At 54.7% G+C, this 27,500-nt stretch overlaps 4 protein-coding genes across 4 annotated transcripts in view; all 4 read right to left on the reverse strand.

The window, feature by feature from the left end:
- Window positions 1-6: 6 nt before the first annotated feature.
- Window positions 7-3,158, reverse strand: LOC142908526 (ribonucleoprotein PTB-binding 1-like). Its single transcript, XM_076059259.1, has 4 exons — window positions 3,079-3,158; window positions 2,251-2,497; window positions 1,671-1,750; window positions 7-418 (listed from the first exon to the last, which is right to left on the reverse strand). Exons 2-4 carry the CDS (start codon window positions 2,474-2,476, stop codon window positions 371-373), a joined length of 354 nt encoding a protein of 117 aa, XP_075915374.1. The 5' UTR covers window positions 2,477-2,497; window positions 3,079-3,158; the 3' UTR covers window positions 7-370.
- A 255-nt stretch (window positions 3,159-3,413) lies between these two features.
- On the reverse strand, window positions 3,414-13,418 carry LOC142908537 (ribonucleoprotein PTB-binding 1-like). Its single transcript, XM_076059276.1, has 5 exons — window positions 13,092-13,418; window positions 11,253-11,319; window positions 7,679-8,034; window positions 4,115-4,175; window positions 3,414-3,448 (listed from the first exon to the last, which is right to left on the reverse strand). The coding sequence occupies exons 1-5, from the start codon at window positions 13,326-13,328 to the stop codon at window positions 3,414-3,416; spliced, it is 756 nt and encodes a 251-aa protein (XP_075915391.1). The 5' UTR covers window positions 13,329-13,418.
- A 6,473-nt stretch (window positions 13,419-19,891) lies between these two features.
- LOC116937825 (hsp90 co-chaperone Cdc37-like) overlaps window positions 19,892-27,500 on the reverse strand; it is a 35,874-nt gene continuing 28,265 nt past the window's right edge. The window contains 2 exon segments of the mRNA XM_076059258.1: window positions 19,892-20,069; window positions 22,862-22,933. Of these exon segments, the coding sequence (XP_075915373.1) occupies window positions 19,935-20,069; window positions 22,862-22,933 (207 nt within the window). The 3' untranslated portion in view covers window positions 19,892-19,934.
- LOC142908532 (uncharacterized) overlaps window positions 24,477-27,500 on the reverse strand; it is a gene marked incomplete at its 5' end in the record, with an annotated part of 5,767 nt that continues 2,743 nt past the window's right edge. The window contains 2 exons of the mRNA XM_076059271.1: window positions 24,477-25,461; window positions 25,700-27,500. The exon at window positions 25,700-27,500 is cut by the window's right edge and continues 2,743 nt beyond it. The remainder of the gene's footprint in view (window positions 25,462-25,699) is intronic.

The following is a 27,500-nucleotide window of genomic DNA, read 5'->3' on the forward strand; positions in this document are numbered from 1 at the left end:
GTTAGTTAGTCAGGTAGTTAGTCAGGTAGTTAGTCAGGTAGTTAGTTAGTTAGTCAGGTAGTTAGTTAGTGAGGTAGTTAGTTAGTTAGTCAGGTAGTTAGTTAGTCAGGTAGTTAGTTAGGTAGTTAGTTAGGTAGTTAGTCAGGTAGTTAGTCAGGTAGTTAGTTAGTCAGGTAGTTAGTCAGGTAGTTAGTCAGGTAGTTAGTTAGTTAGTCAGGTAGTTAGTTAGTGAGGTAGTTAGTTAGTTAGTCAGGTAGTTAGTTAAGTCAGGTAGTTAGTTAGGTAGTTAGTTAGTCAGGTAGTTAGTTAGTCAGGTAGTTAGTCAGGTAGTCAGTCAGGTAGTCAGGTAGTTAGTTAGTTAGTCAGGTAGTTAGTCAGGTAGGTTAGTTAGCAGTAGGCCGAGAGGGTCCACAGCCACCTAGCACAGGTGATGATTCAGGTGGTTAGTCAGGTAGTTAGTCAGGTGGTTAGTCAGGTAGTTAGTCAGGTAGTTAGTCAGGTAGTTAGTTAGGTAGTTAGTCAGGTAGTTAGTTAGTCAGGTAGTTAGTAAGGTAGTTAGTCAGTTAGTTAGTCAGTCAGTTAGTGAGTTAATTAGTCAGTTAGTTAGTCAGTCAGGTAGTTAGTCAGGTAGTTAGTTAGTCAGGTAGTTAGTCAGGTAGTTAGTCAGGTTGTTAGTCAGGTAGTTAGTTAGTCAGTTAGTTAGTCAGGTAGTTAGTCAGTCAGTTAGTTAGTCAGGTAGTTAGTTAGTCAGTTAGTTAGTTAGTCTCCCCGTGTCTCTCTTTCCCCGTGTCTCTCTCCCCGTATCTCTCTCTCCCCGTGTCTCTCTCCCCCTCCCCCGTGTCTCTCTCCCCGTGTCTCTCTTCCCGTGTCTCTCTCTCCCCGTGTCTCTCTCTCCCCGTGTCTCTCTCCCCCCCATGTCTCTCTCCCCTCCCCCCGTGTCTCTCTCCCCGTGTCTCTCTCCCCGTGTCTCTCTCCCCGTGTCTCTCTCTCCCCGTGTCTCTCTCTCTCCGTGTCTCTCTCTCTCCCCGTGTCTCTCTCTCTCCCCGTGTCTCTCTCTCTCCCCGTGTCTCTCTCTCTCCCCGTGTCTCTCTCTCTCCCCGTGTCTCTCTCTCCCCGTGTCTCTCTCTCCCCGTGTCTCTCTCTCCCCGTGTCTCTCTCTCCCCGTGTCTCTCTCTCCCCGTGTCTCTCTCTCCCCGTGTCTCTCTCCCCGTGTCTCTCTCTCCCCGTGTCTCTCTCTCTCCCCGTGTCTCTCTCTCTCCCCGTGTCTCTCTCTCCCCGTGTCTCTCTCTCTCCCCGCGTCTCTCCTGTGTCTCTCTCTCCCCGTGTCTCTCTCTCTCCCCGTGTCTCTCTCTCCCCCGTGTCTCTCTCTCCCCGTGTCTCTCTCCCGCGTCTCTCTCTCTCCCCGCGTCTCTCTCTCTCCCCGTGTCTCTCTCTCCCCGTGTCTCTCTCTCTCCCCGTGTCTCTCTCTCCCCGTGTCTCTCTCTCCCCGTGTCTCTCTCTCCCCGTGTCTCTCTCTCTCCCCGTGTCTCTCTCTCTCCCCGTGTCTCTCTCTCTCCCCGTGTTTCTCTCTCTCCCCGTGTCTCTCTCTCCCCGTGTCTCTCTCCCCGTGTCTCTCTCTCTCCCGTGTCTCTCTCTCTCCCCGTGTCTCTCTCTCTCCCCGTGTCTCTCACCTCGCAGTAGATGGGAGGTTTGTGTTCGGGTCTTGAGAAGAAAGCCAACAGCTGATCCCTCTCGATATTAAAACCTCCTCCTCCACAGAGAGACACAGAGAGACAGAGACGCTCACTCACCCACTCACTCAACCACTCACTCAACCACTCACTCACTCACTCAACCACTCACTCAACCACTCACTCAACCACTCACTCAGCCACTCACCCACTCAGCCACTCACCCACTCAGCCACTCACTCAGCCACTCACTCAGCCACTCACTCAGCCACTCACTCAGCCACTCACTCAGCCACTCACTCAGCCACTCACTCACTCACTCACCCACCCACTCACCCACCCATTCACCCACTCACTCATTCACTCACCCACCCATTCACCACTCACTCATTCACTCACCCACTCACCCACTCATTCACCCACTCACTCACTCCACCCACTCACTCACTCACCCACTCACTCATTCACCCACCCACCCACCCACTCACCCACCCACCCACCCACCCACTCACCCACCCACCCACTCACCCACCCACCCACTCACCCACCCACCCACTCACCCACCCACCCACCCACTCACCATCACCACAGATGCCAGGAGTGAACTTCTGAACCAGCAGACAGCGGCTATGCACCGACTCATCGCTCAGTGCGCCCGGCTCAGCCCAGTGAACATACAGGAGCCTGGGTCCACCACCACCACCACCACCACCGCCACCACCACCACCGCCATCGTCATCAGGGTCAGCCTCCAGGGGCATTGCCTGCAGATGGCGATTGGCCCGTGCCGCTCCATCCTTCTTCATGAACTCCACAAAACCGTAGCCCTGTTGGGGTAGTGGGGGGAGGGGAAACTCAGCCACCACAAACCACCCACCAACTCACTCTTCACTCACCCACTCACTCACCCACTCACTCACCCACCCACTCACTCAATCACTCACCCACCAACCAACCCATCCACCCACTCACTCAATCACTCACCCACTCACTCACCCACTCACCCACTCACTCACCCACTCACTCACCACTCACTCACTCACCCTCCCACTCACTCATCCACCAACCCACCCACCCACTCACTCACCCACTCACTCACCCACTCATTCACTCACTCACTCACTCACCCACCCACCCACTCACCCACCCACTCACCCACTCACCAACCCACCCACTCACTCACCAACCCACCCACTCACTCACTCACTCACCCACTCACTCACCCACTCACTCAGTCACTCACTCATTCACTCAGTCACTCACTCATCAACCCACCCACCCACTCACTCACTAACTCACCCACTCACTCACCCACCCACTCACTCACCCACCCACCCACTCACACACTCACTCACCAACCCACTCACTCACCCACCCACTCACCCCCCCACCAAACCCACCCACCCACCTTGCTGTGCCCAGTGCTTCTGCTGTACACCAAGAGGCACCTCTCCACGGCCCTGTACTGCCTGCAGAGCCCCAGGAACCACTCCCACCCACCCACCAACCCACCCACCAACCCACCCACCCACCCACCAACCCACCCACCCACCAACCCACCCACTTACTCACTCACTCACCCACTCTCACTCACCCACTCACTCACCCACTAACCAACCCACCTACCCACCACTCACTCACTCACCCACCCACTCACTCACTCACCCACTCACTCATTCACTCAGTCACTCACTCACTCACTCACCCACCCACCCACCCACCAACCCCCCACCCACCCCCCCACTAACCCACCCACCTTGCTGTGCCCAGTGCTTCTGCTGTACACCAAGAGGCACCTCTCCACGGCCCCGTACTGCCTGCACAGCCCCAGGAACCGCTCCCCCCACCCACCAACCCACCCACCAACCCACCCACCAACCAACCCACCCACCCATCCACTCACTCACTCATTCACCCACTCACTCACTCACCTACCCACCACTCTCACTCACCCACCCACCCACTCACTCACTCACCCACTCACCCACTCATTCACTCAATCATTCACTCACCCACTCACTCACCTACCAACCCACTCACCCACTCACCCACTCACTCACCCACCAACCCACCCACTCACCCACCCACCCACCCACCAACCCCCCCACCAACCCACCCACCCACCTTGCTGTGCCCAGTGCTTCTGCTGTACACCAAGAGGCACCTCTCCACAGCCCCGTACTGCCTGCAGAGCCCCAGGAACCGTTCCCACCCACCCACCCACTCACCCACTCACCCACTCATTCACTCACTCACTCACCCCCCCACCCACTCACTCACCCACCCACCCACTCAGTCACTCACCCACCCACTCACTCACCCACTCACTCATCAACCCACTCACACACTCACCCACCCACTCACTCACCCACTCACTCACCCACCCACTCACTCACCCCCCCACTCACCCACCCACCAACCCCCCCACCAACCCACCCACCCACCTTGCTGTGCCCAGTGCTTCTGCTGTACACCAAGAGGCACCTCTCCACGGCCCCGTACTGCCTGCAGAGCCCCAGGAACCGTTCCCACCCACCCACCAACCCACCCACCAACCCACCCCCCCACCAACCCACCCCACCCACCCATCCACTCACTCACTCATTCACCCACTCGCTCACTCACCCACCCACCCACTCACTCACTTAGTCACTCATTCACCCACCCACTCACTCACTCACCCACTCACCCACTCATTCACTCAATCATTCACTCACCCACTCACTCACCTACCAACCCACCCACCCACTCACTCACCCACTAACCAACCCACCCACCCCCCCACCCACACCCCCCCCACCCACCCACCCACCTTGCTGTGCCCAGTGCTTCTGCTGTACACCAAGAGGCACCTCTCCACGGCCCCGTACTGCCTGCAGAGCCCCAGGAACCGCTCCCACCCACCCACCAACCCACCCACCAACCCACCCACCAACCAACCCACCCACCCACCCATCCACTCACTCACTCATTCACCCACTCACTCACTCACCCACCCACCACTCACTCACTCACCCACCCACCCACTCACTCACTCACCCACTCACCCACTCATTCACTCAATCATTCACTCACCCACTCACTCACCCACCAACCCACCCACTCACCCACCCACCCACCAACCCACCCCCCACCAACCCACCCACCCACCTTGCTGTGCCCAGTGCTTCTGCTGTACACCAAGAGGCACCTCTCCACGGCCCCGTACTGCCTGCAGAGCCCCAGGAACTGTTCCCACCACCACCCACCCACCAACCACCCCCACAACCCACCCACCCATCCACTCACTCACTCATTCACCCACTCGCTCACTCACCCACCCACTCACTCACTCACTCACCCACTCACTCACTAACCAACCCACCTACCCACCACTCACTCACTCACCCACCCACCCACTCACTCACCCACTCACTCGCCCCCCCACTCACCCACCCACCCACCAACCCACCCACCAACCCCCCCACCAACCCACCCACCTTGCTGTGCCCAGTGCTTCTGCTGTACACCAAGAGGCACCTCTCCACGGCCCCGTACTGCCTGCAGAGCCCCAGGAACCGTTCCCACCCACCCACCAACCCACCCACCAACCCACCCACTCACCCACCAACCCACCCACCAACCCACTCACTCACTCATTCACGCAGTCACTCAGTCACTCACTCATCAACCCACTCACCCACTCACTCACCCACTAACCCACCCACCTACCCACCACTCACTCACTCACTCACCTACCCACCACTCACTCACTCACTCACCTACCCACCACTCACCCACTCACTCACCCACTCACCCACCCACTCACTCGCCCCCCCACTCACCCACCCACCCACCAACCCACCCACCCACCCCCCCACCAACCCACCCACCCACCTTGCTGTGCCCAGTGCTTCTGCTGTACACCAAGAGGCACCTCTCCACGGCCCCGTACTGCCTGCAGAGCCCCAGGAACTGTTCCCACCCACCCACCAACCCACCCACCAACCCACCCCCCCACCAACCCACCCACCCATCCACTCACTCACTCATTCACCCACTCGCTCACTCACCCACCCACTCACCCACCCACTCACTCACTCACTCACCCACTCACTCACTAACCAACCCACCTACCCACCACTCACTCACTCACCCACCCACCCACTCACTCACCCACTCACTCGCCCCCCCACTCACCCACCCACCCACCAACCCCCCCACCAACCCACCCCCCCACCAAACCCACCCACCCACCTTGCTGTGCCCAGTGCTTCTGCTGTACACCAAGAGGCACCTCTCCACGGCCCCGTACTGCCTGCAGAGCCCCAGGAACTGTTCCCACCCACCCACCACCCACCCACCAACCCACCCCCCCACCAACCCACCCACCCATCCACTCACTCACTCATTCACCCACTCGCTCACTCACCCACCCACTCACTCACTCACTCACCCACTCACTCACTAACCAACCCACCTACCCACCACTCACTCACTCACCCACCCACCCACTCACTCACCCACTCACTCGCCCCCCCACTCACCCACCCACCCACCAACCCACCCACCAACCCCCCCACCAACCCACCCACCTTGCTGTGCCCAGTGCTTCTGCTGTACACCAAGAGGCACCTCTCCACGGCCCCGTACTGCCTGCAGAGCCCCAGGAACCGTTCCCACCCACCCACCAACCCACCCACCAACCCACCCACTCACCCACCAACCCACCCACCAACCCACTCACTCACTCATTCACGCAGTCACTCAGTCACTCACTCATCAACCCACTCACCCACTCACTCACCCACTAACCCACCCACCTACCCACCACTCACTCACTCACTCACCTACCCACCACTCACTCACTCACTCACCTACCCACCACTCACCCACTCACTCACCCACTCACCCACCCACTCACTCGCCCCCCCACTCACCCACCCACCCACCAACCCACCCACCCACCCCCCCACCAACCCACCCACCCACCTTGCTGTGCCCAGTGCTTCTGCTGTACACCAAGAGGCACCTCTCCACGGCCCCGTACTGCCTGCAGAGCCCCAGGAACTGTTCCCACCCACCCACCAACCCACCCACCAACCCACCCCCCCACCAACCCACCCACCCATCCACTCACTCACTCATTCACCCACTCGCTCACTCACCCACCCACTCACCCACCCACTCACTCACTCACTCACCCACTCACTCACTAACCAACCCACCTACCCACCACTCACTCACTCACCCACCCACCCACTCACTCACCCACTCACTCGCCCCCCACTCACCCACCCACCCACCAACCCCCCCACCAACCCCACCCCCCCACCAAACCCACCCACCCACCTTGCTGTGCCCAGTGCTTCTGCTGTACACCAAGAGGCACCTCTCCACGGCCCCGTACTGCCTGCACAGCCCCAGGAACTGTTCCCACCCACCCACCAACCCACCCACCAACCCACCCCCCCACCAACCCACCCACCCATCCACTCACTCACTCATTCACCCACTCGCTCACTCACCCACCCACTCACTCACTCACTCACCCACTCACTCACTAACCAACCCACCTACCCACCACTCACTCACTCACCCACCCACCCACTCACTCACCCACCCACCCACCAACCCACCCACCCACCCCCCCACCAACCCACCCACCCACCTTGCTGTGCCCAGTGCTTCTGCTGTACACCAAGAGGCACCTCTCCACGGCCCCGTACTGCCTGCAGAGCCCCAGGAACTGTTCCCACCCACCCACCAACCCACCCACCAACCACCCCCCCACCAACCCACCCACCCATCCACTCACTCACTCATTCACCCACTCGCTCACTCACCCACCCACTCACCCACCCACTCACTCACTCACTCACCCACTCACTCACTAACCAACCCACCTACCCACCACTCACTCACTCACCCACCCACCCACTCACTCACCCACTCACTCGCCCCCCCACTCACCCACCCACCCACCAACCCCCCCACCAACCCACCCCCCCACCAACCCACCCACCCACCTTGCTGTGCCCAGTGCTTCTGCTGTACACCAAGAGGCACCTCTCCACGGCCCCGTACTGCCTGCACAGCCCCAGGAACCGCTCCCGGCTCATGGACGGAGGGAGGTTGGCCACGCACAGCAGCGAGTCCGTCGGCTGGAGGTTCACCGACAGTGCCGCGCGTGCACCTAGCCGGGCACCGGGGGCGTGGCGGAGGAGGTTGTCGTTGTTGTCGTTGTTGTTGTTGTTGTCGGCGGCGGTGGTGGTAGCAGCAGCAGCGAGGCGTTCCGATTGGCTCGCAGATGGCGGTGGTGCAGTGCCGTGAAGGCAGGAGATTGCATCCTGGGCCTGCTGTCCGTCAAGGAGCGTGACGAACGCTGAGGATGGTGGTGGTGGGGAGGAGGGTGGTGGTGGGGAGGGTGGGGGGGTGAGTGGGTGGGGGGGTGAGTGGGTGGGTGGTGGTGGTGGTGGGGGGGTGGGTGGGTGGGTGAGTGGGGAGGGTGGGGGGATGGGTGGGTGGGTGAGTGAGTGGGTGAGTGGGTGGGGGGGTGAGTGAGTGGGGGGTGGGTGAGTGAGTGGGTGGGTGAGTGGGTGAGTGAGTGGGTGAGTGAGTGGGTGAGTGAGTGGGTGGTGGGGGGGTGGGTGGGTGGGTAAGTGGGTGAGTGGGTGGGTGGGTGGGTGGGTGGGTGAGTGGGTGAGTGGGTGAGTGAGTGGGTGGGTGAGTGAGTGAGTGAGTGGGTGAGTGAGTGGGTGGGTGGGTGAGTGGGTGGGTGGGTGAGTGAGTGGGTGGGTGAGTGAGTGAGTGGGTGAGTGAGTGGGTGAGTGGGTGAGTGAGTGGGTGAGTGAGTGGGTGGGTGAGTGAGTGGGTGGGTGGGTGAGTGAGTGAGTGAGTGGGTGAGTGAGTGGGTGGGTGAGTGAGTGGGTGGGTGGGTGAGTGAGTGGGTGAGTGAGTGAGTGGGTGGGTGAGTGGGTGAGTGAGTGGGTGGGTGAGTGGGTGAGTGAGTGGGTGAGTGGGTGGGTGAGTGGGTGGGTGGGTGAGTGGGTGGGTGGGTGAGTGGGTGGGTGGGTGAGTGGGTGGGTGAGTGAGTGAGTGGGTGAGTGAGTGAGTGGGTGACTGAGTGGGTGGGTTAGTGGGTGGGTGGGTGAGTGAGTGGGTGGGTGAGTGGGTGGGTGAGTGGGTGAGTGAGTGGTTCTCAAAATGTCTCTCCCCGTGTCTCTCTCTCTCCCTCCCAGTGTCTCTCTCTCTCTGTGTCTCTGTCTCCTCGTGTCTCTCTCCCCGTGTCTCTCTCCGTGTCTCTCTCTCCCCGTGTCTCTCTCTCCCCGTGTCTCTCCCTCCCAGTGTCTCTCTCTCTCTGTGTCTCTGTCTCCTCGTGTCTCTCTCCCCGTGTCTCTCTCTCCCCGTGTCTCTCTCTCCCCGTGTCTCTCCCTCCCAGTGTCTCTCTCTCTCTGTGTCTCTGTCTCCTCGTGTCTCTCTCCCCGTGTCTCTCTCCGTGTCTCTCTCTCCCCGTGTCTCTCTCTCCCCGTGTCTCTCTCTCCCCGTGTCTCTCTCTCCCCGTGTCTCTCTCTCTCCCCATGTCTCTCTCTCCCCGTGTCTCTCTCTCCCCGTGTCTCTCTCTCCCCGTGTCTCTCTCTCTCCCCATGTCTCTCTCTTCCCGTGTCTCTCTCTCCCCGTGTCTCTCTCTCCCCGTGTCTCTCTCCATCCGTGTCTCTCTCTCCCCGTGTCTCTCTCCCCGTCTCTCTCTCCCCGTGTCTCTCACCCCGTGTCTCTCTCTCCCCGTGTCTCTCTCTCCCCGTGTCTCTCTCTCCCCGTGTCTCTCTCCCCATGTCTCTCTCCCCGTGTCTCTCTCCCCGTGTCTCTCTCCCCGTGTCTCTCTCCCCGTGTCTTTCTCTCTCTGTGTCTCTCTGTGTCTCTCTCCCCGTGTCTCTCCCCGTGTCTCTCTCCCCGTGTCTCTCTCTGTGTCTCTCTCCCCGTGTCTCTCTCTCTCCCTCCCAGTGTCTCTCTCTCTCTGTGTCTCTGTCTCCTCGTGTCTCTCTCCCCGTGTCTCTCTCCGTGTCTCTCTCTCCCCGTGTCTCTCTCTCCCCGTGTCTCTCTCTCTCCCCATGTCTCTCTCTCCCCGTCTCTCTCTCTCCCCGTGTCTCTCTCTCCCCGTGTCTCTCTCTCCCCGTGTCTCTCTCTCCCCGTGTCTCTCTCTCTCCCCATGTCTCTCTCTCCCCCCATGTCTCTCTCTCCCCGTGTCTCTCTCTCCCCGTGTCTCTCTCTCCCCGTGTCTCTCTCCATCCGTGTCTCTCTCTCCCCGTGTCTCTCTCCCCGTCTCTCTCTCCCCGTGTCTCTCACCCCGTGTCTCTCTCTCCCCGTGTCTCTCTCTCCCCGTGTCTCTCTCTCCCCGTGTCTCTCTCCCCATGTCTCTCTCCCCGTGTCTCTCTCCCCGTGTCTCTCTCCCCGTGTCTCTCTCCCCGTGTCTCTCTCTCTCTCTGTCTCTCTGTGTCTCTCTCCCCGTGTCTCTCCCCGTGTCTCTCTCCCCGTGTCTCTCTCTGTCTCTCTCTCTGTGTCTCTCTCCATGTGTCTCTCTCTCTCTGTGTCTCTCTGTGTCTCTCTCCCCGTGTCTCTCCCCGTGTCTCTCCCCGTGTCTCTCTCCCCGTGTCTCTCTCTGTCTCTCTCTCCACGTGTCTCTCTCTGTGTCTCTCTCTGTGTCTCTCTCTGTGTCTCTCTCTCCCCGTGTCTCCCCGTGTCTCTCTCTCCCCGTGTCTCTCTCTCTGTGTGTCTCTCTCTCTCTGTGCCTCTCTCTGTGTCTCTCCCTGTGTCTCTCCCTGTGTCTCTCTCTCCCCGTGTTACTCCCCGTGTCTCTCCCTGTGTCTCTCTCTGTGTCTCTCTCTGTCTCTCTCTGTCTCTCTCTCCCCGTGTCTCCCCGTGTCTCTCTCTCCCCGTGTCTCTCTCTCTGTGTGTCTCTCTCTCTCTGTGCCTCTCTCTGTGTCTCTCCCTGTGTCTCTCCCTGTGTCTCTCTCTCCCCGTGTTACTCCCCGTGTCTCTCCCTGTGTCTCTCTCTGTGTCTCTCTCTGTCTCTCTCTGTCTCTCTCTCCCCGTGTCTCCCCGTGTCTCTCTCTCCCCGTGTCTCTCTCTCTGTGTGTCTCTCTCTCTCTGTGCCTCTCTCTGTGTCTCTCCCTGTGTCTCTCCCTGTGTCTCTCTCTCCCCGTGTTACTCCCCGTGTCTCTCCCTGTGTCTCTCTCTGTGTCTCTCTCTCCCTGTGTCTCCCCGTGTCTCTCTCTCTGTGTCTCTCTCTGTGTCTCTCTCTCTCTCCCCGTGTTACTCCCCGTGTCTCTCCCTGTGTCTCTCTCTGTGTCTCTCTCTCCCCGTGTCTCCCCGTGTCTCTCTCTCTGTGTCTCTCTCTGTGTCTCTCCCTGTGTCTCTCTCTCTCTCCCCGTGTTACTCCCCGTGTCTCTCCCTGTGTCTCTCTCTGTGTCTCTCTCTCTCTCTCTGTGTCTCTCTCTGTGTCTCTCTCCCCGTGTCTCTCTCTCTCTGTGTCTCTCTCTCTGTGTCTCTCTCTCTGTGTCTCTCTCCCCGTGTCTCTCTCTCTCTGTGTCTCTCTCCGTGTCTCACCTGTTCCTCTGGTGCGGTCCAGGTAGCAGTATTTGATCTCATATCCACGTAGGAGCTCATGCACATCCTGTAGCGGGGATGTCAAAACACGACAATAAGTTTTTATTATACACGTTAAAAATATTTTTAAATATCACGGCGCAGAGAAAGTTACACTCTTGTACAACGTGAAAACAGAATAAGAAAACAATTTAAATTAATCGAGATAAATAATATAATTTAGCAGAGGGGGTAAGTACAGCGATAATGCATCAAACTAACAGCGCGTTTCACATGCAAACAAACTTACAGGAGACGAATAAAAATATTACAATAATATCCCGTCGTAGAGTAAGTTGAACTCTTGTACAATGTGAAAACAGAATAAGAAAACAAATTAAATTAATCGAGATAAATAATATAATTTAGCAGAGTGGTACAGCGAGAATGTGTCAAACTAACAGCGCGTTTCACATGCAAACAAACCTACAGGAGACGAATAAAAATATTACGATAATATCCCGTCGTAGAGTAAGTTGAACTCTTGTACAACGTGAAAACAGAATAAGAAAACAAATTAAATTAATCGAGATAAATAATATAATTTAGCAGTGGTACAGCGAGAATGCGTCAAACTAACAGCGCGTTTCACATGCAAACAAACTTACAGGAGACGAATAAAAATATTACGATAATATCCCGTCGTAGAGTAAGTTGAACTCTTGTACAACGTGAAAACAGAATAAGAAAACAAATTAAATTAATCGAGATAAATAATATAATTTAGCAGAGTGGTACAGCGAGAATGTGTCAAACTAACAGCGCGTTTCACATGCAAACAAACCTACAAGAGACGAATAAAAATATTACGATAATATCCCTTCGTAGAGTAAGTTGAACTCTTGTACAATGTGAAAACAGAATAAGAAAACAAATTAAAATAACCGAGATTAATTTTTATTTAGCAGATGGTACAGCTGGACTGTCAAACTAAGTTCGCTCTGTAGACATGCAAACAAACGTATTGCAGATGAATAAAAATATGACAAGAATATCACTAGACAGAGTAAGAGACACTCGTGCATTGTGCGAAAACAGAATGTTAAAAATTACTTAAACTAAAAAGATAAAAAAATAACAATAATGACCTGAGGCGTACAGTACGTATATACGCTAGGTGCATCTCATACAGAGACGTCAAGGCGAAAAGTTAGTAAAGGTAAAACCAAATATTCTAAAACTACCACGGGCTAGAATAAGGGAGGCTCTTTCGCGCTGCACAAGCAGAACAAACAAATTTTATTGAAGTTAAATTTTAAAAAAATAATAGTTATTTACCAACTGCAAAGTGACTATCCAAAGGTGAACGGGCAAAACTTTAGTACGGACGGCGAAATTGTATTTCTAACAGTATCGGAGAACGAAGCTGAAACTCTTTGAAGTGGAGGAGTTACTTAGAGTAGTTACGAAATTTAAACCCAGCAAAGTAAATTATAACAATTTCTAGACGGTTTAAAGCCTAGGGCCATTCCAATCGAAACAACCACCACCACCACCAACCACCACGATCAACCTCTCGCTAGGTAAGAAAAACAAATTCCCAAAACCGCTAATTTTTTTTAAAAAATACCACTCAGTAGAGTAAGCGAAACTCTTGACGCCTTCGCGAACCGAACGAATCGATAACTTGAAACGAGAGAGATAAAAATCACAAATATCGCGCGCGCGCAGTTTAGCTAAAACGAGGAAGAAAAACCCCGCCAATACGGACGGGTGAGGGAAAACGTGGCCAGCCGCAGAAAGTCAACAAGACTTTGTTTACTTGTTGATTTGTTACTGAAATACGAACAAAACTTGAACCTGGGTCGTGTAGTCGGGCGGCAGGTGTCGAACGACGAGCTTCCGCCTGTTCCTCAACTCTCTCGCGGTGGTGGCGAGCCTCGAAGCGACCTCCTCGCGCGACAGGGCCGGTGCGGCCTCGTCGGGCCGCGGGCCCGCCGAGTCGGGTGGCGGGCGAGGCGGCTCAGGCAAGCCGGGGGGCCCGAGGGCTTCGGCTGGGCCCGAGGCGGCGAGCGTCTCCATCGCCGTGGCCGCCATCTTGGTAAGGGTGGTTGAGAGGCGTGACCTGGGCGCGGGGGCCAAGAGTGGTTGTGACGTCGACGCGTGGAGGGGGGGCGGGGCGTGGAGGGGGCGTGAAGGGGACGGGGCGTGGAAGGGCGGGGCATGAAGGGGCGGGGCGTAGAGGGGCGGGGCGTGGAGGGGGCGGGGCGTCTCTGGGAAGGGGCGGGGCGTCTCTGGGAAGGGGCGGGCGGGTTAAATAGGCGTGGGAACTAATCGATTAATTTCCGATGATGGAATCGATTACAAGGAATCGATTTGCCCGTAGTGATCGGAGGGCATTTAATCGATTATTCAAATTTCTTGCGTCGTATTTGAACTGATTGAAAGATTAGGGGATTTGGAATCGATTAGTAGATTCTTAATGAATGAGTGCAGAGTCTATGGGTCTCTGTGTGGTGGTGGTGAGTCTATGGGTCTCTGTGTGGTGGTGAGTCTATGGGTCTCTGTGTGGTGGTGAGTCTATGGGTCTCTGTGTGAGTCTATGGGTCTCTGTGTGGTGGTGAGTCTATGGGTCTCTGTGTGGTGGTGGTGAGTCTATGGGTCTCTGTGTGGTGGTGAGTCTATGGGTCTCTGTGTGGTGGTGAGTCTATGGGTCTCTGTGTGAGTCTATGGGTCTCTGTGTGGTGGTGAGTCTATGGGTCTCTGTGTGGTGGTGAGTCTATGGGTCTCTGTGTGGTGGTGAGTCTATGGGTCTCTGTGTGAGTCTATGGGTCTCTGTGTGGTGGTGAGTCTATGGGTCTCTGTGTGTGTGATGAGTCTATGGGTCTCTGTGTGGTGGTGAGTCTATGGGTCTCTGTGTGGTGGTGGTGAGTCTATGGGTCTCTGTGTGGTGGTGAGTCTATGGGTCTCTGTGTGGTGGTGAGTCTATGGGTCTCTGTGTGGTGGTGGTGAGTCTATGGGTCTCTGTGTGATGATGAGTCTATGGGTCTCTGTGTGGTGGTGGTGAGTCTATGGGTCTCTGTGTGGTGGTGAGTCTATGGGTCTCTGTGTGGTGGTGAGTCTATGGGTCTCTGTGTGGTGGTGAGTCTATGGGTCTCTGTGTGGTGGTGGTGAGTCTATGGGTCTCTGTGTGGTGGTGGTGAGTCTATGGGTCTCTGTGTGTGTGGTGAGTCTATGCGTCTCTGTGTGGTGGTGAGTCTATGGGTCTCTGTGTGGTGGTGAGTCTATGGGTCTCTGTGTGGTGGTGAGTCTATGGGTCTCTGTGTGGTGGTGGTGAGTCTATGGGTCTCTGTGTGGTGGTGGTGAGTCTATGGGTCTCATCATCACCACCACCATCACCACCAACACCATCACCACCACCATCATCATCACAACCACCATCACCACTATCATCACTATCACCACCACCATCATCATCACCACCACCATCACCACCATCACCACCATCACCACCACCATCACCACCATCACCACCATCACAACCACCACCACCATCATCACCACCACTACGATCACCACCACCATCACCACCATCACCACCACCATCATCATCACCATCACCACCACCATCACCACCACCATCACCACCACCACCACCATCACCACCATCACCACCACCATCACCACCACCACTACCATCACCACCACTACCATCACCACGACCATCACCACCATCATCACGACCACCACCATCACCATCACCACCATCACCACCATCACCACCACCACCACCATCATCACCACCTCCATCACCACCTCCATCACCACCATCATCACCACCATCACCATCACCACCACCATCATCATCACCACCACCACCATCACCGTCACCACCATCATCACCATGACCACCATCACCACCACCACCATCATCATCATCACCACCACCATCACCACCATCACCACCACCATCACCACCACCATCATCACCACCACCACCACTATCACCATCACCACCATCACCACCAACATCAAGAGAGACAGAGTTTGTTGATGTTGCCATGTTTATTGAGTCATCCACCATCGCCAAATCAGCTTCCACCATCGATCAATCAGCTTCTATGGGTCTCTGTGTGGTGGTGAGTCTATGGGTCTCTGTGTGGTGGTGAGTCTATGGGTCTCTGTGTGGTGGTGAGTCTATGGGTCTCTGTGTGGTGGTGAGTCTATGGGTCTCTGTGTGGTGGTGAGTCTATGGGTCTCTGTGTGGTGGTGAGTCTACGGGTCTCTGTGTAGTGGTGAGTTTATGGGTCTATGTGTGGTGGTGAGTCTATGGGTCTCTGTGTGGTGGTGAGTCTATGGGTCTCTGTGTGGTGGTGAGTCTATGGGTCTCTGTGTGGTGGTGGTGAGTCACCACCATCACCACCACCATCACCACCACCATCACCACCACCATCACCACCACCGTCACCACCATCACCACCACCATCACCACCATCACCACCACCATCACCACCACCATCACCACCTCCATCAAGAGAGACAGAGATTGTTGATGTTGTCATGTTTATTGAGTTATCCACCATCGACCAATCAGCTTCCACCATCGCCAAATCAGCTTCCACCATCGACCAATCAGCTTCCACCATCGACCAATCAGCTTCCACCATCTACCATCAGCTTCCACCATCGACCAATCAGCTTCCACCATCGACCATCAGCTTCCACCATTGACCAATCAGCTTCTATGGGTCTCTATGTGGTGGTGGTGAGTCTATGGGTCTCTGTGTGGTGGTGAGTCTACAGGTCTCTATGTGGTGGTGGTGAGTCTACGGGTCTCTGTGTGATGGTGAGTCTATGGGTCTCTGTGTGATGGTGAGTCTATGGGTCTCTGTGTGTGTGGTGAGTCTATGCGTCTCTGTGTGGTGGTGAGTCTATGGGTCTCTGTGTGGTGGTGAGTCTATGGGTCTCTGTGTGGTGGTGAGTCTATGGGTCTCTGTGTGGTGGTGAGTCTATGGGTCTCTGTGTGGTGGTGAGTCTATGTGTCTCTGTGTGGTAGTGAGGCTATGGGTCTCTGTGTGGTGGTGAGTCTATGGGTCTCTGTGTGATGGTGAGTCTATGGGTCTCTGTGTGATGGTGAGTCTATGGGTCTCTGTGTGGTGGTGAGTCTATGGGTCTCTGTGTGGTGGTAAGTCTATGGGTCTCTGTGTGGTGGTGAGTCTATGGGTCTCTGTGTGGTGGTGAGTCTATGGGTCTCTGTGTGGTGGTGAGTCTATGGGTCTCTGTGTGGTAGTGAGTCTATGGGTCTCTGTGTGGTGGTGAGTCTATGGGTCTCTGTATGGTGGTAAGTCTATGGGTCTCTGTGTGGTGGTGAGTCTATGGGTCTCTGTGTGGTGGTGAGTCTACGGGTCTCTGTGTGGTGGTGAGTCTGTTATATTATCACGGCTGGCTACGTACAGTGAAAGACGTTCAACACACACACAGAGACTCACAGAGACACACAGAGACTCACAGAGACCCACAGAGACCCACAGAGACCCACAGAGACCCACAGCGACTCACAGAGACTCACAGAGACACACAGAGACACACAGAGACCCACAGAGACACACAGAGACACACAGACACACAGAGACCCACAGAGACTCACAGAGACACACAGAGACACACAGAGACCCACAGAGACCCACAGAGACCCACAGCGACTCACAAAGACTCAGAGTCCCACAGAGACCCACAGAGACTCACAGAGACCCACAGAGACTCACAGAGACCCACAGAGACTCACAGAGACCCACAGAGACTCACAGAGACCCACAGAGACTCACAGAGACCCACAGAGACTCACAGAGACTCACAGAGACCCACAGAGACCCACAGAGACCCACAGAGACTCACAGAGACTCAGAGTCCCACAGAGACCCACAGAGACTCACAGAGACCCACAGAGACATACAGAGACTCACAGAGACCCACAGAGACACAGAGACCCACAGAGACTCACAGAGACTCACAGAGACCCACAGAGACTCGCAGAGACCCGCAGAGACACACAGAGACTCACACAGACACACACAGAGACTCACACACACAGACACTCAGAGACCCACAGAGACTCACAGAGACCCACAGAGACTCACAGAGACCCACAGAGACTCACAGAGACCCACAGAGACTCACAGAGACTCACAGAGACCCACAGAGACTCACAGAGACTCAGAGTCCCACAGAGACCCACAGAGACTCACAGAGACCCACAGAGACTCGCAGAGACTCACAGAGACTCACAGAGACTCACAGAGACCCACAGAGACCCACAGAGACTCACAGAGACTCACAGAGACCCACAGAGACATACAGAGACTCACAGAGACCCACAGCAACTCACAGAGACTCACAGAGACCCACAGACACACTCAGAGACTCACACAGAGACTCACACAGAGACTCACACAGAGACTCGCAGAGACCCGCAGAGACACACAGAGACCCACACAGACACACAGAGACACACACACAGACACACACACAGAGACACACAGACACACACACACACAGACACACACAGACTCACACAGACACACAGAGACACTCACACAGAGACACACACAGAGACCCACAGACACTCACAGAGACTCACACACAGACTCAGATAGACTCAAGAGACACACACACACACACAGAGAACCACAGACACTCACAGAGACTCACACACAGACTCAGATAGACTCAGAGACACACACACACACACAGACACACACACACAGAGACCCACAGACACTCACAGAGACTCACACACAGACTCAGATAGACTCAGAGACACACACACACACAGACACACACACACAGACCCACAGAGACACACAGAGAAATATATTACATGTTTTTGGTGTAGGGTACAGTTCGGTGTACAGTGTGTGTACAGTGTGGCATTGTGCGTGTACAGTTGTGTACAGTGTGATACTGTGTGTACAGTGTGATACTGTGTACAGTGTGATACTGTGTGTACAGTGTTGGGTGTGGTGTGCCCCCATAGCTACCCCTAAAACCCCATCAGATCCCCTATAACCTCACCCTCAGATCCCCTATAACCCCACCAGATCCCCTATAACCCCATCAGATCCCCTATAACCCCATCAGATCCCCTATAACCCCATCAGATCCCCTATAACCCCATCAGATCCCCTATAACCCCATCAGATCCCCTATAACCCCATCAGATGCCCTATAACCCCATCAGATCCCCTATAACCCCATCAGATCCCATATAACCCCACCCTCAGATCCCCTATAACCCCATCAGATCCCCTATAACCCCATCAGATCCCCTATAACCCCACCCTCAGATCCCCTATAACCCCATCAGATCCCCTATAACCCCATCAGATCCCCTATAACCCCACCCTCAGATCCCCTATAACCCCATCAAATGCCCTATAACCCCATCAGATCCCCTGTAACCCCATCAGATCCCCTATAACCCCATCAGATCCCCTATAACCCCATCAGATCCCCTATAACCCCACCCTCAGATCCCCTATAACCCCATCAAATGCCCTATAACCCCATCAGATCCCCTGTAACCCCATCAGATCCCCTATAACCCCATCAGATCCCCTATAACCCCATCAGATCCCCTATAACCCCATCAGATCCCCTATAACCCCATCAGATCCCCTATAACCCTATCAGATGCCCTAAAACCCCATCAGATCCCCTATAACCCTATCAGATGCCCTACAACCCCATCAGATCCCCTATGATCCCCTATAACCCCATAAGATCCCCTATAACCCCATCAGATCCCCTATAACCCCATCAGATCCCCTATAACCCCACCCTCAGATCCCCTATAACCCCACCCTCAGATCCCCTATAACCCCATCAGATGCCCTATAACCCCATCAGATCCCCTATAACCCCATCAGATCCCCTATAACCCTATCAGATGCCCTACAACCCCATCAGATCCCCTATAACCCCATCAGATCCCCTATAACCCCATCAGATCCCCTATAACCCCATCAGATGCCCTAAAACCCCATCAGATCCCCTAAAACCCCATCAGATCCCCTATAACCCTATCAGATGCCCTACAACCCCATCAGATCCCCTATAACCCCATCAGATCCCCTATAACCCCATCAGATCCCCTATAACCCCATCAGATGCCCTAAAACCCCATCAGATCCCCTAAAACCCCATCAGATCCCCTATAACCCCATCAAATCCCCTATAACCCCATCAGATCCCCTATAACCCCATCAGATCCCCTATAACCCCATCAGATGCCCTATAACCCCATCAGATCCCCTATAACCTCATCAGATCCCCTATAACCCCATCAGATGCCCTATAACCCCATCAGATCCCCTATAACCCCATCAGATCCCCTATAACCCCATCAGATCCCCTATAACCCCATCAGATCCCCTATAACCCCATCAGATGCCCTAAAACCCTATCAGATGCCTTACAACCCCATCAGATGCCTTACAACCCCATCAGATCCCCTATAACCCCATCAGATCCCCTATAACCCCATCAGATCCCCTATAACCCCATCAGATCCCCTATAACCCCATCAGATCCCCTATAACCCCGCCCTTAGATCCCCTATAACCCTATCAGATGCCCCAAAAACCCCCATCCTTTTCAACTCCTTCACTGATTCATTCCCCCACCACCGATGAATCCTTCACCGATTCATTCCCCCACCCCCGCCACTGAAGGAGCCTCAGCCTCCACCGCCTCCTCCTCCTCCTCTGCTGCTGGAGGCTCGTCACGATTCGGGACCCACAAACCGGAATCGACGCACCGCTGCATGTGATACTTTGCCTCCTGTAAGCAGAGAGTTAGTGAGTCACTCAGTGAGTCAGTCAGTGAGTGAGTGAGTCAGTCAGTGAGTCACTCAGTCACTCAACGCACCGCTGCATGTGGTACTTTGCCTCCTGTAAGCAGAGAGAGTGAGTTAGTTAGTGAGTCACTCAGTGAGTGAGTGAGTGAGTCACTCAACGCACCGCTGCATGTGATACTTTGCCTCCTGTAAGCAGAGAGTTAGTGAGTCACTCAGTGAGTCAGTCAGTGAGTGAGTCACTCAGTCAGTCACTCAGTCAGTGAGTCACTCACTCAGTCACTCAGTCACTCACTCACTCACCGCTGCATGTGATACTTTGCCTCCTGTAAGCACAGAGAGTGAGTTAGTTAGTCACTCAGTCAGTGAGTCAGTGAGTCACTCAACGCACCGCTGCATGTGATACTTTGCCTCCTGTAAGCAGAGAGTTAGTGAGTCACTCAGTGAGTCAGTCAGTGAGTCACTCAGTCAGTCACTCAGTCACTCACTCACTCACCGCTGCATGTGGTACTTTGCCTCCTGTAAGCACAGAGTTAGTGAGTCAGTGAGTCAGTCAGTGAGTCAGTCAGTCACTCAGTGAGTCACTCAGTCAGTCAGTCACTCAGTGAGTCACTCAGTCACTCAACGCACCGCTGCATGTGGTACTTTGCCTCCTGTAAGCAGAGAGAGTGAGTCAGTCAGAGAGTGAGTCAGTCACTCAGTCAGTCAGTCAGTCACTCAGTGAGTCACTCACTCAGTCAGTCACTCACTCACCGCACCGCTGCATGTGGTACTTTGCCTCCTGTAAGCAGAGGGAGTGAGTTAGTTAGTTAGTCAGTCAGTGAGTCAGTGAGTGAGTCAGTCAGTCAGTCACTCAGTGAGTCACTCACTCACTCACTCAATCGACCCACCGCTGCATGTGGTACTTTGCCTCCTGTAAGCACAGAGAGTGTCACTCAGTCAGTCACTCAGTCAGTCACTCAGTCAGTCACTCAGTGAGTCAGTGAGTGAGTGACTGAGTCAGTCAGTGAGTCAGTCAGTCAGTTAGTCAGTCAGTGAGTCACTCAGTCAGTCACTCAGTGAGTCACTCACTCAACGCACCGCTGCATGTGGTACTTTGCCTCCTGTAAGCAGAGGGAGTCAGTCAGTGAGTCAGTCAGTCAGTCAGTCAGTGAGTGAGTGAGTCACTCAGTCAGTCACTCAGCCAGTGAGTGAGTCAGTCAGTGAGTCAGTCACTCAGTGAGTCACTCACTCAACGCACCGCTGCATGTGGTACTTTGCCTCCTGTAAGCACAGAGAGTGAGTCAGTCACTCAGTGAGTCAGTCAGTCAGTCAGTGACTCAGTCAGTGACTCAGTCAGTGAGTCAGTCAGTGAGTCAGTCAGTCAGTGAGCGAGTCACTCACTCAGTCAGTCACTCACTCAACGCACCGCTGCATGTGGTACTTTGCCTCCTGTAAGCAGAGTGAGTCAGTGAGTCACTCAGTGAGTCAGTCAGTCACTCAGTGAGTCACTCAGTCAGTCAGTGAGTCACTCAGTCAGTCACTCAACGCACCGCTGCATGTGGTACTTTGCCTCCTGTAAGCACAGAGAGTGAGTCAGTCACTCAGTCAGTCAGTCAGTCAGTGAGTCAGTCAGTCAGTGAGTGAGTCAGTGAGTCAGTCAGTCACTCAGTCAGTCACTCAGTGAGTCAGTCAGTCAGTGAGTCACTCAGTGAGTCACTCAGTTAGTTACTCAGTCAGTCATTCATTCACTCACTCAACGCACCGCTGCATGTGATACTTTGCCTCCTGTAAGCACAGACAGTCAGTCAGTCAGTGAGTCAGTCAGTGAGTCAGGCAGTTAGTCAGTCAGTCAGTCAGTGAGTCAGTCAGTCAGTGAGTGAGTGAGTCAGTCACTCAGTCAGTCACTCAGTCAGTCAGTCACTCAGTCAGTCACTCAGTCACTCAGCCAGCAAGTCACTCACTCAGTCACTCAGTCAGTCATTCACTCAGTCACTCAGTCACTCGACCCACCGCTGCATGTGGTACTTTGCCTCCTGTAAGCACAGAGAGTTAGTCAGTCAGTCAGTGAGTCAGTGACTCAGTCAGTCAGTGACTCAGTCAGTCAGTGACTCAGTCAGTCACTCAGTGAGTCAGTCAATCAGTGAGTCAGTTACTCAGTCACTCACTCAACGCACCGCTGCATGTGGTACTTTGCCTCCTGTAAGCAGAGAGGGAGTCAGTCACTCAGTGAGTCAGTCAGTCAGTCAGTGAGTCAGTCAGTGAGTCAGTGAGTCACTCAGTGAGTCAGTGAGTCAGTCACTCAGTCAGTCACTCATTCACTCGACCCACCGCTGCATGTGGTACTTTGCCTCCTGTAAGCACAGAGAGTCACTCAGTCAGTCAGTTAGTTAGTCAGTCAGTCAGTGAGTCAGTCAGTGAGTCAGTCAGTCAGTGAGTCAGTGAGTCAGTCACTCAGTGAGTCAGTCACCCAGTCAATCAGTGAGTCAGTGAGTCAGTCAGTCAGTGAGTCAGTCAGTGAATCAGTCAGTGAGTCAGTCAGTGAGTCAGTCACCCAGTCAGTCACCCAGTCAGTGAGTGAGTCAGTGAGTGAGTCAGTGAGTGAGTCAGTGAGTCAGTCAGTGAGTCAGTCAGTCACTCACTCAGTCACTCAGCGAGTCAGTTACTCACTCACCCACTCACTCGGCCACCCACTCACGCACCAGATGGGCAGTTGATCAGAGGGTCAATTGATCAGAGGGTCAATTGATCAGAGGGTCAATTGATCAGAAGGGCAGCTGGAAGGGCAGCCGGAGCTCACCGTGGGGTCCAGGGTGGTGATAGTCTCCTGAAGCAGCTGAATGTCCTTGGAGTCGAAGCACTTCTGCAGGATCTGTGTGGACACACAGACACACAGACACACACAGACACACAGTCACTCATACACTCACACACACAGACACACACACACAGACACACACTCACCCACTCACTCACTCATACACTCACTCACTCACCCACTCACTCATACACTCACTCATACACTCACACACTCACTCACTCACTCATACACACACTCACTCACTCACTCATACACTCACTCATACACTCACTCATACACTCACTCATTCACTCATACACTCACTCATACACTCACTCACTCATACACTCACTCACTCATACACTCACTCACTCACACACTCACTCACACACTCACTCACTCACCCACTCACTCATACACACACTCATACACTCACTCACTCATACACTCACTCACTCATACACTCACTCACTCATACACTCACTCATAAACTCACTCACTCACTCATAAACTCACTCACTCACTCATACACTCACTCACTCATACACTCACTCACACTCACTCATACACTCACTCACACACTCACTCACTCATACACTCACTCACCCACTCACTCACTCATACACACACTCATACACACACTCACTCATACACTCACTCACTCACACACTCACACACTCATACACTCACTCATACACTCACTCATACACTCACTCATACACTCACTCATACACTCACTCACACACTCACTCACTCATACACTCACTCATACACTCACTCACACACTCACTCACACACTCACTCACACACTCACTCATACACTCACTCACACACTCACTCATACACTCACTCACTCATACACTCATACACTCACTCACTCACCCACTCACACACTCACACACTCATACACTCACTCATACACTCATACACTCACTCATACACTCACACACTCATACACTCACTCATACACTCATACACTCACTCATACACTCACACACTCATACACTCACTCATACACTCACACACTCACTCACTCACTCATACACTCACTCACTCATACACTCACTCACTCACCCACTCACTCACTCACCCACTCACCCACTCACTCACCCACTCACTCACTCACACACTCACTCATACACTCACACACTCACTCACTCACACTCACTCACTCACTCACCCACTCACACACTCACTCATACACTCACCCACCCACTCACTCACCCACTCACTCACTCACCCACTCACTCATACACTCACTCACTCACCCACTCACCCACTCACCCACTCACTCACTCACCCACCCACCTACTCACTCACCCACTCACTCACTCACTCACCCACTCACCCACCCACCTACTCACTCACCCACCCACTCACCCACTCACCCACTCACTCACCCACTCACTCACCCACTCACCCACTCACTCACCCACTCACTCACCCACTCACTCACTCACCCACCCACTCACTCACCCACCCACCCACTCACCCACCCACTCACCCACCCACTCACTCACCCACTCACTCACCCACTCACCCACCCACTCACCCACCCACTCACTCACTCACCCACCCACTCACCCACCCACTCACCCACCCACTCATACACTCACTCACCCACCCACTCGCCCACTCACTCACCCACTCACTCACCCACTCACTCACTCACCCACTCACTGTCTCCCTGTGGAGTAATCTAGAGATGTTACCCCAGGGATAACCTCTATCACCTCTGGCCCTGTAGGTTACCCCAGGGATAACCTCTATCACCTCTGGCCCTGTAGGTTACCCCAGGAATAACCTCTATCACCTCTGGCCCTGTAGGTTACCCCAGGGATAACCTCTATCATCTCTGGCCCTGTAGGTTACCCCAGGGATAACCTCTATCACCTCTGGCCCTGCAGGTTACCCCAGGGATAACCTCTATCACCTCTGGCCCTGTAGGTTACCCCAGGGATAACCTCTATCACCTCTGGCCCTGTAGGTTACCCCAGGAATAACCTCTATCACCTCTGGCCCTGTAGGTTACCCCAGGGATAACCTCTATCATCTCTGGCCCTGTAGGTTACCCCAGGGATAACCTCTATCACCTCTGGCCCTGCAGGTTACCCCAGGGATAACCTCCATCACCTCTGGCCCTGTAGGTTACCCCAGGGATAACCTCCATCACCTCTGGCCCTGTAGGTTACCCCAGGGATAACCTCTATCACCTCTGGCCCTGTAGGTTACCCCAGGGATAACCTCTATCACCTCTGGCCCTGTAGGTTACCCCAGGGATAACCTCTCACCTCTGGCCCTGTAGGTTACCCCAGGGATAACCTCTCACCTCTGGCCCTGTAGGTTACCCCAGGGATAACCTCTATCACCTCTGGGCCTGCAGGTTACCCCAGGGATAACCTCTATCACCTCTGGCCCTGTAGGTTACCCCAGGGATAACCTCCATCACCTCTGGCCCTGTAGGTTACCCCAGGGATAACCTCCATCACCTCTGGGCCTGTAGGTTACCCCAGGAATAACCTCTATCACCTCTGGCCCTGTAGGTTACCCCAGGGATAACCTCTATCACCTCTGGCCCTGTAGGTTACCCCAGGGATAACCTCCATCACCTCTGGCCCTGTAGGTTACCCCAGGGATAACCTCCATCACGTCTGGCCCTGTAGGTTACCCCAGGGATAACCTCTCACCTCTGGCCCTGTAGGTTACCCCAGGGATAACCTCTATCACCTCTGGCCCTGTAGGTTACCCCAGGGATAACCTCTATCACCTCTGGCCCTGTTGGTTACCCCAGGGATAACCTCTATCACCTCTGGCCCTGTAAGTTACCCCAGGGATAACCTCCATCACCTCTGGCCCTGTAGGTTACCCCAGGGATAACCTCTATCACCTCTGGCCCTGTAGGTTACCCCAGGGATAACCTCTATCACCTCTGGCCCTGTAGGTTACCCCAGGGATAACCTCTATCACCTCTGGCCCTGTAGGTTACCCCAGGGATAACCTCTATCACCTCTGGCCCTGTAGGTTACCCCAGGGATAACCTCCATCACCTCTGGCCCTGTAGGTTACCCCAGGGATAACCTCCATCACCTCTGGCCCTGTAGGTTACCCCAGGGATAACCTCCATCACCTCTGGCCCTGTAGGTTACCCCAGGGATAACCTCTATCACCTCTGGCCCTGTAGGTTACCCCAGGGATAACCTCTATCACCTCTGGCCCTGTAGGTTACCCCAGTGATAACCTCCATCACCTCTGGCCCTGTAGGTTACCCCAGGGATAACCTCTATCACCTCTGGCCCTGTAGGTTACCCCAGGGATAACCTCCATCACCTCTGGCCCGGCAGGTTACCCCAGGGATAACCTCTATCACCTCTGGCCCTGTAGGTTACCCCAGGGATAACCTCTATCACCTCTGGCCCTCTAGGTTACCCCAGGGATAACCTCCATCACCTCTGGCCCTGTAGGTTACCCCAGGGATAACCTCCATCACCTCTGGCCCTGTAGGTTACCCCAGGGATAACCTCCATCACCTCTGGCCCTGTAGGTTACCCCAGGGATAACCTCTATCACCTCTGGCCCTGTAGGTTACCCCAGGGATAACCTCTATCACCTCTGGCCCTGTAGGTTACCCCAGGGATAACCTCTATCACCTCTGGCCCTGTAGGTTACCCCAGGGATAACCTCTATCACCTCTGGCCCTGTAGGTTACCCCAGGGATAACCTCTATCACCTCTGGCCCTGTAGGTTACCCCAGCGATAACCTCCATCACCTCTGGCCCTGTAGGTTACCCCAGGGATAACCTCTATCACCTCTGGCCCTGTAAGTTAACCCAGGGATAACCTCTATCACCTCTGGCCCTGTAGGTTACCCCAGGGATAACCTCTATCACCTCTGGCCCTGTAGGTTACCCCAGGGATAACCTCTATCACCTCTGGCCCTGTAGGTTACCCCAGGGATAACCTCTATCACCTCTGGCCCTGTAAGTTACCCCAGGGATAACCTCTATCACCTCTGGCCCTGTAGGTTACCCCAGGGATAACCTCTATCACCTCTGGCCCTGTAGGTTACCCCAGGGATAACCTCCATCACCTCTGGCCCGGCAGGTTACCCCAGGGATAACCTCTATCACCTCTGGCCCTGTAGGTTACCCCAGGGATAACCTCTATCACCTCTGGCCCTGTAGGTTACCCCAGGGATAACCTCTATCACCTCTGGCCCTGTAAGTTACCCCAGGGATAACCTCTATCACCTTTGGCCCTGTAGGTTACCCCAGGGATAACCTCTATCATCTCTGGCCCTGTAGGTTACCCCAGGGATAACCTCTATCACCTCTGGCCCTGTAGGTTACCCCAGGGATAACCTCTATCACCTCTGGCCCTGCAGGTTACCCCAGGGATAACCTCTATCACCTCTGGCCCTGTAAGTTACCCCAGGGATAACCTCTATCACCTCTGGCCCTGTAGGTTACCCCAGGGATAACCTCTATCACCTCTGGCCCTGTAGGTTACCCCAGGGATAACCTCTATCACCTCTGGCCCTGTAAGTTACCCCAGGGATAACCTCTCACCTCTGGCCCTGTAGGTTACCCCAGGGATAACCTCTATCACCTCTGGCCCTGTAGGTTACCCCAGGGATAACCTC

The sequence above is a fragment of the Petromyzon marinus genome (assembly GCF_048934315.1).
Source record: "Petromyzon marinus isolate PM22_M1 ecotype Great Lakes invasive population chromosome 85 unlocalized genomic scaffold, UKy_Petmar_22M1.pri1.0 chr85_unloc.2, whole genome shotgun sequence".
NCBI classification, from domain to species: Eukaryota; Metazoa; Chordata; class Hyperoartia; order Petromyzontiformes; family Petromyzontidae; genus Petromyzon; species Petromyzon marinus.

Coding starts and splice junctions, on each gene's coding strand:
- LOC142908526 (XM_076059259.1), bottom strand. CDS start 2,476: ATGAAGAAGGATGGAGCGGCACGGGCCAATCGCCATCTGCAGGCAATG. Junction 1,751..2,250: donor TCCTGGCATCTGTGGTGATG/GTGAGTGGGTGG, acceptor CTCTCTGTGGAG/GAGGAGGTTTTAATATCGAG. Junction 419..1,670: donor AACCTCCCATCTACTGCGAG/GTGAGAGACACG, acceptor CACCTGTGCTAG/GTGGCTGTGGACCCTCTCGG.
- LOC142908537 (XM_076059276.1), bottom strand. CDS start 13,328: ATGGCGGCCACGGCGATGGAGACGCTCGCCGCCTCGGGCCCAGCCGAA. Junction 11,320..13,091: donor CGCCCGACTACACGACCCAG/GTTCAAGTTTTG, acceptor TCCCCGCTACAG/GATGTGCATGAGCTCCTACG. Junction 3,449..4,114: donor GAAGCACTGGGCACAGCAAG/GTGGGTGGGTGG, acceptor CTTGGTGTACAG/CAGAAGCACTGGGCACAGCA.